This window comes from Staurois parvus, unplaced genomic scaffold, assembly GCF_062004578.1.
Source record: "Staurois parvus isolate SC_StPar_1 unplaced genomic scaffold, SC_StPar_1.0 ptg000619l, whole genome shotgun sequence".
NCBI classification, from domain to species: Eukaryota; Metazoa; Chordata; class Amphibia; order Anura; family Ranidae; genus Staurois; species Staurois parvus.
In genome coordinates, this window is record NW_028318415.1 from 1,618,512 (window position 1) to 1,630,517 (window position 12,006).

The 12,006-nt window shown below is 40.7% G+C and overlaps 1 protein-coding gene across 1 annotated transcript in view; it reads right to left on the bottom strand.

Annotated features, from left to right (window-relative positions):
• Positions 1-3,029: 3,029 nt before the first annotated feature.
• The window catches only part of TTL (tubulin tyrosine ligase), a 30,445-nt gene continuing 21,468 nt past the window's right edge, over positions 3,030-12,006 (bottom strand). The window contains exons 6-7 of the mRNA XM_089693265.1: positions 6,399-6,542; positions 3,030-4,595 (exon numbers count right to left, since the gene is read on the bottom strand). Of these exons, the coding sequence (XP_089549391.1) occupies positions 4,481-4,595; positions 6,399-6,542 (259 nt within the window). The 3' untranslated portion in view covers positions 3,030-4,480. The remainder of the gene's footprint in view (positions 4,596-6,398; positions 6,543-12,006) is intronic.

Here is a 12,006-nt window from a genome sequence, read left to right on the forward strand (position 1 = left end):
GAAAGTAGCAGCATCAGAGGGATTCTTACTCCATATGCACCCTCGCAATCAACCCTCACTGCACCTTCAAGGCCATGCTCTGTCCCTTGTCGCTGTGTCCCACTCAATATGTCTTCTCTTTCAACAGGAGCTCATGTAGTTGCTGACTAATCATGACCATTATTGTCTCTCCATTTCAAGAAACAGCCATTTCAACAGTTAGGACTGCTCTTGGAAGGGAACCTATAATTCCCAATGTGACAGCTGCCAGGTCTGGTTGACTTGGAACAAAGTCTTATGGGCCCACCTGTTTCTCTTGTGGGAACTCTAGTCTCAGTCACATGCAAGTCCAAGATGTTTCCCATCTCCAGAGAATAGGTCTTTCTTCTCTGACTGCCTCAGAAAAACTCGCCCCTTTACCCAAAAACTGGTGTATATATTCCATACTGAATGACCATAGTGGGAAAGGGGCTAAACTACAGTAACCACATCCTTGCAGTCATATTGGACTAAGGGAGTGGTGTCATTAAAATGCATTTAATTTGAATTCAGTTTACCAAGTTACACAATACAAACTGGAGCTGGGACATTACACACATGAACAGACCACCTATTCTTTTAGCTCTGTTACAGATGTTCTATGTGATATGCTGTCACGCGTGTAGATCTAGGAGTTACTTTAGCGTGTAAAAATCTTGAAACATTGATAATCAATCTACTATCTTGTGTTGCAGAGGACATTACATTTTTATTTAAATAAATATACACACACACAACATATTTAATTTCAATAGTGATAGAACATGTCAACTGAATTGTAGCAGATACATTGCAAAAAAAAAAAATTGTGTTCCGGCAGCATTTATGGTCAGCTAAATCCAAAAGAGCCATCTATTAAACTGTTCTACAACGCAATCTTTGAAAAGTAAAAATGCAATGAAAAGGCTAAGGCACTATACTGGATTTAGAACATAGTCTCCTTTCTGAAACCCTTGCATTGAAAGGCATATTTCCCCCTAAGGCAGAATGGTAGAAACTCTTGTATTTCAGGAGCAATTCTGACTGTTGGTAAGCTGCCTTGCCAGGCATTAGCTGTTTGTGGGTCCTCTGGAAAACAGCTCTCCAAGGCTACTACTGCTTAGAGCTACTTAGACTTTTCTAGTATAATGTAACTTTGGCCTTGCAAACACTTAAAAGCAGTGGCTTGCTGAGGGATTTGACCATAGACCTTCTTTTAATTCTATTGCTTGCGGGGGGGGGGGGGGGGGGGGAATGAAGGAGATTTCTAACCAAGCTGGCTAGAGAAGGATACCACTTTAAATTGGGTAGTCTACACCGAACAAACATGCTCGTATTGCGTAAATCACAAGAGACTGAATCACCCATCAGCTTTTTTAATTTGTAAGGGCTTTGATAGCAAGCTGTCTTACACAGGTAAAACTCAAAAAATTAGAATATCGTGCAAAAGTTCATTTATTTCAGTAATGCAACTTAAAAGATGAAACTAATATATGAGCTAGACTCATTACATGCAAAGCAAGATAGTTCAAGCCGTGATTTGTCATAATTGTGATGATTATGGCTTACAGCTCATGAAAACCCCAAATCCACAATCTCAGAAAATTAGAATATTGCATGCAAGCAATAAAACAAGGATTGTACATAGAACAATATCGGACCTCTGAAAAGTATAAGCATGCATATGTACTCAGTACTTGGTTTGGGCCCCTTTTGCAGCAATTACTGCCTCAATGTGGCGTGGCATGGAAGCTATGAGCCTGTGGCACTGCTAAGGTGTTATGGAAGACCAGGATGCTTCAATAGCGGCCTTCAGCTCTTCTGCATTGTTCGGTCTCATGTCTCTTGGCAATGCCCCATAGATTCTCTATGGGGTTCAGGTCAGGTGAGTTTGCTGGCCAATCAAGCACAGTAATACCACGGTCATTGAACCAGGTTTTGGTGCTTTTGGCAGTGTAGGCAGGTGCCAAGTCCTGCTGGAAAATGAAGTCAGCAACCCCATAAAGCTCGTCTGCGAAAGGAAGCATGAAGTGTTCCAAAATCTCCTGGTAGACGGCTGCATTGACCAGAAGATGACATGGCTCCCCAAAATCAACATAGACTGTGGAAACTTCACACTGGACTTCAAGCATCTTGCAGTGTGTGCCTCTCTATTCTTCCTCCATACTCTGGGTCCTTGGTTTCCAAATGAGATGCAAAAGTTGCTCTCATCAGAAAAGAGGACTTTGGACCACTGAGCAACAGACCAGGTCTGTTTTTCTTTAGCCCAGGTAAGACGCTGACGTTTGTTGTTCTGGAGCAGCTTGACAAGAGGAATACGACATTTGACTCCCATGTCCAGGATCCGTCTGGGTGTGATGGCTCTTGATGCACTGACTCCAGCCGCAGTCCACTCCTTGTGAAAGTCCTCAACACTTTTGAATGGCCTTTTCCTGACAATCCTCTCCAGGCTGCGGTCATCCCTGCTGCTTGTGCACCTTTTTCTTCCACACTTTTGCCTTCCACATAACTTTCTATTAATGTGCTTTGATACAGCACTTTGGGAACATCCAATTTCTTCTGCAATTACCTTTTGAGGCTTTCAAAACAATATCAATGATGGTTTTCTGCACAACTGTCAGGTCAGCAGTCTTTCCCATGATTGTGATTCCTACTGACCAGACAGAGACCATTTAAAGGCTCAGGAACCCTTTGCAGGTGTTATGGCTTAATTAGCTGATTAGAGTGGGACACTTTGAGCCGAGAATATTGAACCTTTCCACAATATTCAAATTTTCTGAGATTGTGGATTTGCGGTTTTCATGAGCTGTAAGCCATAATCATCACAATTATGACAAATCACAGCTTGAACTATCTTGCTTTGCATGTAAGGAGTCTCATATATTAGTTTCACCTTTTAAGTTGCATTACTGAAATAAATGAACTTTTGCACAATATTCAAATTTTTCGGGTTTCACCTGTATACTTGTCTGCCATTAGACAGGATTACTGATGTGGCTGTTACGATTATTATAACAATTCAAATCAGTATATTGCTAGGAAATGGAATTGCCCCTTTATTTTGCAGAAAGATTCTCAGATTACATACATGGTGATCCTGTCAGTCCACATCCCTTCTTCTGCAGGGCGACTTAGTCATTTTACCCACTGTGAATGCACTGATTCATTGTTACCCTGCTACTGCATATTAATAGAAGGTAAATAATATATTTATATATCAGATAAAAAAATTAGCTGTGGTCAATGCAGATAACTATTCTTGCCATTTAGAGTAGGATGTGTATCTGTCAGGGGCAGGAGGGGGGACCCTGAAGTTGGCGCAAATGAAGTGTGCTACAAGGGGAAGGAGTATGGAAACTGACGAGTAAAAATAAATGGAAACAAAGAATTTAAGATTGAACATAAAACATCGGGAGCATTTTACAAAAGAGAGAATATGTCCTAAGGAAGGAGCAAATAACAAGAAACATGAAAACACAATTGGCTATGCAGAATGTAAAGTGACTTTAGGAAAAGACCAACTTACAGTCGTTAAGATACCACTGTCCATAAAAGTAGAACAAACTAATCAAGTGCATGCAAGATGAATTATAACATTTATGGTCAGGCTATGCAAACATCTTGTCTAGCAATTAGATCCTAGGGTATGATAATCAATGAGGTAAGGGCAAAGTGCCCTTACATATACTCTTTGCAGTTGTGTTTTTACAATTTTTATAGAATAATGCAGCAGTGATGTAACAATCTCTGCTGGAAAAGCAAGCTACTGCAGCCCTTAGTCAATATAACAAACCAGTGAGCAATTCAGTCCACTAGCATCCAGCCATAACTGAATTAAGAGCTTTGTGTAGATTAACTCTTGAACGGCTTTTGCAAGAGACATTTAAGAGACCATCAGAGTCCCAAATACATTGGGCTGCACTTGGCCGATTTGTGAGATGCATTGCTCTGCACTCAGACCAAAAATCAGCAGCACACAGAATAAATGCTACTTGTAGAGTTCACAGAAGCCTATAAGCAGTGGTGGGGGAGTTGACTGTACTAAGCTCAGCTAAATGCAAATGGAAATTCAGCAGCTTCTTAAACAGCCAGATTACTACCAGCCCCAAGACTGGTACTAAACATACGGTACTTCACACCGTATTGTCAAGAAATACTTTTCCCAATTTTTATGTAGAAACAGTGTTCCAAGTTAGGTTATGGAAGCATCCTTCATCTTCTAGTTTATATTTAATAAAAATAAAAAAAAAACACCACACCACAAATATATACATATAAATATATAAAAACCTAATGGTTTGGCATTTAAAAGCAAAAGCAGTCAAATCCAGTTCAGCACTTCCTGGAGCCTTCAGAAAGTCCGCTGATCTTTAAATTCCTATTATCTCTCTATTTGGCATGATACTAGGCAAGGACATTGGTTTGTATTTCGACCAATAAATGTGGCAGCTGAGCATGTCAGTATGTAAATAAGGCAGAGATTTCAAAGCTTGATGAATGTATTGTCCTGGTTCCGCTTCTGCACACTGTCATTCAGGGGAAAGACAGTGGAGATGGCAAGATCGACGATGCCCTGGCAAAGTTCTGCATACAATTTCCTTTGGATTAAAAAAGAAAATAAATATTAAAAAAACAAAAATGTATATTCCAAACCCCCAATTATATATCCCCAAATACGTAAAGCAATAGTTATTTCAACTATCATCTTATTTTCAAAAATATCTCATTGCACACATATTTCTGGGTTTCTGTATTCAGTTAAATTATATCAAGTACAATTCACATTTTATTAAGCTTTAACAGAATATATTCATTAAAAGATCAGGGAACCTGCTGTGTAACATTAAAGGAATTAAAAACGGCTATCAAAAGCACAAACTTAAATGTTCCTTATATGCCTTCTTCAAAGTCAGACACGGAAAAGAAAAGAAAGGTAAAAGAAAGAAAAGCAACCACCAAATCTAAAGATTTGTAAGATTTAATATATTTTGTTATGCTTTAGATGTGCTTTAAAAAAAAAAAAAAAAAAAAAAAAAAAAAAGAAGGTTTCATAAAATGTGAAAAAGCCCATTTATAAAGGGTGGAAACTGTCAAATAGGATTTTTTTTGTCTTTGTTAGTGGACAGACCACTGAATATTGTGGAGTGTCATTTTCTGAAGCATTTATAGATTTTTGTTGAATTTTCACTTAGTTTGCCTATTATGAAGTGGCGGACATACAATTTTGGAATATTTGAGGCAGCAAAATATGCATTTTTTTTCCTCCTTTTCTGTAGTGATGTAAAGCAGTGTTGGAAGCTAAAAGGAAAATAAAGTAAAAAATTAGGTGTTACGAGTCCTGTCACACCACATAATCTGAATGCATTTTCATTTGAATTTGCCAACCATGTGCAAAGCACAAGTTCACTTTAAGGCCTCATGTACACAGGGCGATTTGTAGCCATTTTTTTTCTTTTTTTTTTTACTGCTTGTAAACGGCCCTCCATGTTATCCTATATGTCCATGCACACATAGGAGCTCTTAGTGGCAGAAGCGCATACAGGCAGGAAGAACTCCAGGGCCAGTGCATCCAGGAGCAACAGTGTTTTGGCAGATAAAAAGGTGTGTGTAAAGGCATCTAAACGCTAGGCACATTTAGGGTTTGAGCGTTAATTCATTTCAATGGCCAGAATAAACTATTATTCTGGCCAAAGAAATGAACACCCAAGCGCTTGACACCTGTAAAACACGCCTAAATGCTTGTAAAAGCATTAGATACTTTTACAAGCATCAGACATTTTTCCTGCAAAAAACGCTGCTGCCTGGAGGAAGGCTTCTAGGAGAAGGAGGAAGGCTTCTTTTTTTTTTTTTATTAACCACTTGCCCTCCAGAAGATTTACCCCCCTTCCTGACCAGGCTATTTTTTGCGTTATGGCGCTGCGTTACTTTGACAATTGCGCAGTCATGCAATGCTGCACCCAAATTAAAGTCCTTTTTTCCCCACGAATAGAGCTTTTGGTGGTATATGTTCGCATGCAAGTTTTTTTGTTTTTTTTTTATAGCACAAAAAATAAAAGAAGGTTTGACCACCCTGTAGCAGCATTACTACTATAGGGTGGATGGGAAGCTGTGAAACATCCTGTGTGCATGAGGCCTAAAGATTTCAGGGATAATAATCATTACAGATTGTAGCTTAAAGGTGAACTAAAAAAAAATTGTGTCCTCTTTCTCAGCAGCAGTCTGAACTGCACACCAGTTCTAACCTTTAAACCTATAGATAACCTAGTTGACAAAATGTGGCGATGCAGTAGAATGCATATATCATTACAAGCTAGGTACAGAAACATGATTTTTAACATAATAGTGGTTTTCTGTTTGATCTGTGGGTTCATGATTCAGAAAATATTAAGTGAATGTCTTACTGTGCACAGGCTGGGGCACCATTGATTTCAATCAACCAGACTTTCATTTCTTCATCAACCATAAAATCAAAGCCAAACAGTTGAAAACTCTGGTAAGGCAGATGCTTTGTGCTGATTGCAGGTTCTATACAAGTCAGACAGACTCTGAATAAAAAGTAGACATTGAAGAGTTAAAAGATTAGCACACAGTCAAGAAAGAGGACATCTTATTCCACAAGCCAGAACACCCCTAGTATCCAAAGCATAATTCAGTCTTTACGAAGCCTCATTGCAGGACTTTATTCCCATCTGGCTGTTGAAGTCAATACCATGTTCCTCTTATTCAAAACCCGTTACTTGAAGTAGATCCAAACCCAGGACAAAAAAAAAAAAATAAATATATATATATATATATATATATATATATATATATATATATATATATAAATATAAATATCTTTACATGTTGAATACAATAAAAGATGTTTTTCACCAATATTTGTTTTTAATAGCTTTCATTAGAAGAGATTCTGGTGGTTCTGCCATAAAGGTTCTTTATCAGGCACTTCCTATTATGGTTTAAAACACAACTGAGCAAAGCTCCCACTAGTAAATGAGGCCATTTCTCATGACCCATGGAAAACTCAGTGGTGATGGATGCGAACCGGTCGGGTGGGAAGCCTCACTGAAAGCAATGTGAGCCTGACTGTGCCTATAGCTATTCGCGGCCTCTCTCATGTATTGCAGCAATTGTGAATGGTGCTTAAAAACATTAAGCTGTATTGTAGGCAGCTGCATTGTTCTAACAGGGTTCTGTTGAAACAGAGCCCCAAAAAAGAATGCCAGTTCACATACCGTATTTTTTGCTCCATAAGATGCACTATTTTCCCCCAAAAAAGGGGGGAAAATATCAGTGCGTCTTATGGAGCGAATATATAGTAAAGCGGCCGGTCCGGTATTTCCACCGCCACCATGTCAGAATACCGGGCAGGCCGCTCAGCTGTTCTTACCTGTTCCTCGGTCCAGCGCTGCAGTCTTCCCGCGCCGGCTTCTTCAAGCCCCGGCATCTGTGACAGCCGGTTGCCCACTGCGCATGCGCGAGAAGCGCTGCGCTTTGTGAATGGTCCGGCGTCTCATGACAGGTCCCAGAAGACGCCGAGCCATTCACAAAGCGCAGCGCTTCTTGCACATGCGCAGTGGGCACCCGGCTGTCACAGATGCCGGGGCGGGAAGAAGCCGGGTGCCCACAGTAAAGGGAGGACAGCTCCGCGGAAGTGGGAGTGGGTACCTGTCAAATTCAGGTACCCGCTCCCCCTACCTAAAAGGTCCGCAGTGTCTGGTCATGCCTTGTACTGTCCGCAGTCTCTGGTCATCCCCTGTACTGTGTCCGCAGTCTCTGGTCATCCCCTGTACTGTGTCCGCAGTCTCTGGTCATCCCCTGTACTGTGTCCGCAGTCTCTGGTCATCCCCTGTACTGTGTCCGCAGTCTCTGGTCATCCCCTGTACTGTGTCCGCAGTCAATTGTTTCAGAATATTTTTTTCTTGTTTTTCTCCTCTAAAACCTAGGCGCGTCTTATGGTCAGGTGCATCTTAATGAGTGAAAAATACGGTATATGCGGATTGGAGTGGTTTGAACCGCATCCAAACCGCATGACATGTGAAACAACATTGCTTCCTATGGTGCCTGTTCACATATGTCTGGTGCACTGGTGGTGCAGATTGGAAAAGAGTGCTGCCCGATTTCTGAGCAGTGCAGTCAGGTTCGGAATACAGGCTATTGACTTCTATGGGAACTGTTTCTAAATCGCACATGTGTGAAAAGGATAAAATCCTGACCTGAAGCTGTCCTGATCCTGATGTAAACCTGACATGAATCACTGAACAACTACTGTGTCAATTAACTGTGAAACCTGAGCTTCAATCCGCACGTATGAATCAGCTCTTGCGGAGAAAAAAAAAAAAAAAAAAAAAAAGTAGAAATGTGCTTGCCAGTGTGGAGAACTTATTAATGTACTGTAGACTATGATAAACTTTCACACGAGTATAATTGAATCTGGGCTGTGTAGTGATAAAGAGATACTATTTTGCAAAGTAGTGTAGAACTGCTGGCTAAGCAAGTTACACTGAAAATTTTTTATTTTTTTTTATTTTTATCATCCCTTTGACGATAGTGATCACTTTCACTGTCATCTAAGTTAATCTTTTTCCCCCCTGGGTTCTGTCACACTCTGTGTATTCTGACCTCTCATCCTGCTTGTTTGGACAGCAGTTTGTGTAGCGTCTAGTTCTAAGAGAAATACCCACGGCAAAATGGCGTCTCGATGCGGCTATTTAAGCACTGACGTCCGTCATGTGGCTGTTGGCCTCCCCTCTGATGAAGTCCCGTAGCACGAAAGGCCTCAGGAGGAGCCGACAGCACGTGTGACGTCATACACCGCCGCGACCACAAGGAGGCCCGGCGGCCATTTTACTTTAGGGTCAGTAGACTATCCCTGTCTATTCATTTTGACACATACCTGTACCCACACAATATTTTATATTCTGGAATAAAGCATTACCTACTACACTATGGGCACTCCCTCTTTGTTTTTGACCCTCTATTGAGGGTTTCAGATCCACAACAGTATTTTCTACTACACCAAGATCCAGAGGAGAGAGCACATCCATCCAGGCTGTTCATCCGATATTAAGGAGACCTCTGAGCCCTGCTGTACATCACGTCACCAAAGTTGGACGATTCATATCCTAGAGGGATGTCCTACCATCTATCCAGTGTTATCCACCTCAGTTGATGGTTACTTACATGCGCATTCCTAATGCGTGGTCGGTAAATGTGCATTTCTGCTATTTCTACCAGTCACAAGCGTATTACAGCAGAGGAAGTTTTACTGGTGCCGCACATTAGATGTATTACATGAACTTTTATAGATCTTTTATCATTATTTGATTTATTATTGATGCTGCTTCTGGGATCCATTATACGAACTTCAATTAATTAATTTTACTACCTACTATTTTAATACTATTGTTAGCGCTGCACTATTATTTTTATACGCTGAAAATTTGCAACAGCGTCTCAGTTTTAGGCTAGATTCACACTGTTGCGAATGGTTGCGGGTGTGGGTCAGTGCGTAAAGCGCACGGATTTCCATACCAGAAAGTACCTACAGCCAAAAACATGCTGCTCTGCAGACGCATAGGGGTGACATTAATTCTTAATCGCACCCCCACAAATCAGAAAACAGTCCCTGGAATTCATACAGACTGGCGCAGGCAGCTTTAGTGGAGGTGTCACTCATGCATTCTAAAAGTGGTGAAAAATGCGGCAAATTCATGTATTTGTGGTACTCTAGTGATAAGGTCTCCTGAGTTCACTCTATGGTGTATTTATTTTTTTTCACTCATGTCTTTGTCTTATCTATATTGTGTTCCTCCTTTTTTGCGCCTCCAGTTACACCACTGCGGTGAACTCTTTGATTGCTCTGGTTCTCCCAGTTGAGACAGTGTGGACTAGTTGGCATATCCCTACTATACTTTTTATATATGGATGAGCATTTATTTGGTGTTTTTATACCTTTGGTGGATTTGTAAGTATCATCCAATGTTGTATTTTTTTTTCATATTTATTATTTTTCCTTATGTCCTGGTTCCCACGTAGAGATTTATGAATTCTTAAAAAAACTCCTGAGGAAGTGAGCACTGTCTCACAAAACGCATCGAGATCCTTGCAAGAGCTCTTCTATCATGAATTTGTCAAGATGTGGAATGTGCGTGTATTTACTCATGATATATTTATATCATTATTCTATGTGTATGTATTAAGGTTTTTATACCTAGCTTGAGCCATTTTAATGTCTATTTTCAATAAAAAGTAAAGTTTACTACTTTTGGTGTGTCTCACAAAGTCCCTGGGACATTTTTTGGGTGTTTGGAGTCACATCATGCCTACACACACTAGCCCTCTATTCCGCAAATTTATGTATCTGTCTAGAACTTGTACTTGAATTTGACTCATGCTGCACCACTTTTAGAATGCCCATGACTTTCACAAAAACAGTCTGAGCCAATTTTTCTCTTTGTATGTCAAAAGAGAGTTGCTCTTAATTGGCTCCATTTTTACATTTGGTGCATTCAATGCAAAACAATGTACAAGTGAGGCATTCAATGTGACACAATGTAAAAGTGGTGCAATTTAGTAAATTTGATGTCAGAACCCAGTGTTGCAAATGCTTCATGAATTTGGTTCAATACATTAGCAAGAAGGATTAACGGCAGAAAAGTGTGCAGCAGCTTTATTGAATTCCCCCCCAGTGTGTTTTTGGGTACATGAAACCTTTACGGTGCAAAAGCACCAGTTTCCTTGTAGCTGCAATTTTGAAAAGGTGCAGGGACCTTTTCCCTGTGTTTTCCTGAAACGAATGGACTGCTATGCCTGCGCAAATGTGGCAAACAAAAATGAGGACAGCGTGAACCTAGAATTAAACCCCTACAGTAGGATAATGCAGACACAAATTAGCACTTTAACAGAGATGAATCTCCACCAGCACACAAAGGGTTAAATGGCAAATGCATAAAGAGAAGACCACAAAACATAGCAGGACCCACCTTGAGAAAGGAGACTGTGGATCTTTGAAACCATTTAAAATGATTGGAGGAGTTACAGCTGACTCCTCTTCTATTGCATGCATTGGACTTCTTTTTTTTTTTTTGGAGTCTCACTGGCCACAAGAAAAGCGATGCCCAGGAAATGAAATATTGAGATAATACTTTTCTGCTAGAATCCTGCTGGAACACTTCTGCACAAGGATGATCTGCCCTGACTCACACTTCACATAATCAAGGACACAGCCTCATACCCCACAGGTACTTTCACTTTCTTCTAATGCAGTTCAAGGCATCATTTGCACAGGCAAATAGCACTGGTACGAATAACAGTGACAGTAAACCTGCAACTGAAATTTACAGGGCTTGGCAACTGCAGCTAACTACTCATAAGTGGTAGAAACCGCAACAGGAAATCAGCAGATTTCTGTCGCTGTCATTGCCACTGCTGTTAGTCACCCGTGCGAATAGTCGCAGATAGTGAGACACTGGTGCTGTATTTTAGCCCAGCATACTCTGAAAAGCAGATCTTTCTACTACTTTGCAACACTGTATCTTTCTACCATTACTTGTTGGTTCAGAGCCTAGATATAAGACCCCATTCTGTTACATAAAAAGCCGAGCGTTAGCACAACACGCAGGTGTAAATGGGGCCTCAAGCTGAAGGCTATGTATGATTTTTATTGCATAGTTACAGTGGTCCACCATGGAACAATGGAAGTATGCATATATCATGTCTGAACCATTGCTGGGGAATCTGACAATTACTGTAATAGCTGCTGCTACTATTGTGATTGCTGCCATCATCCAGGTCTCGTGCCAAGCAACTTCCCATCTGCACAGTAACCCCAGAGGACTGCTCTGCACTGCTCCCATTCACAGAATGCCTTTTATATTTTTGAATGAATACCATGGATGAAGGCCTTCTCCCCTTCTCCAACTGACAGGAGTTCTTGACAGCACTGTCAAGTGAGTGAGCCAATCAACTATGCAGAAGGCTGCATGGCACAGGGCCCAGAAAATCACA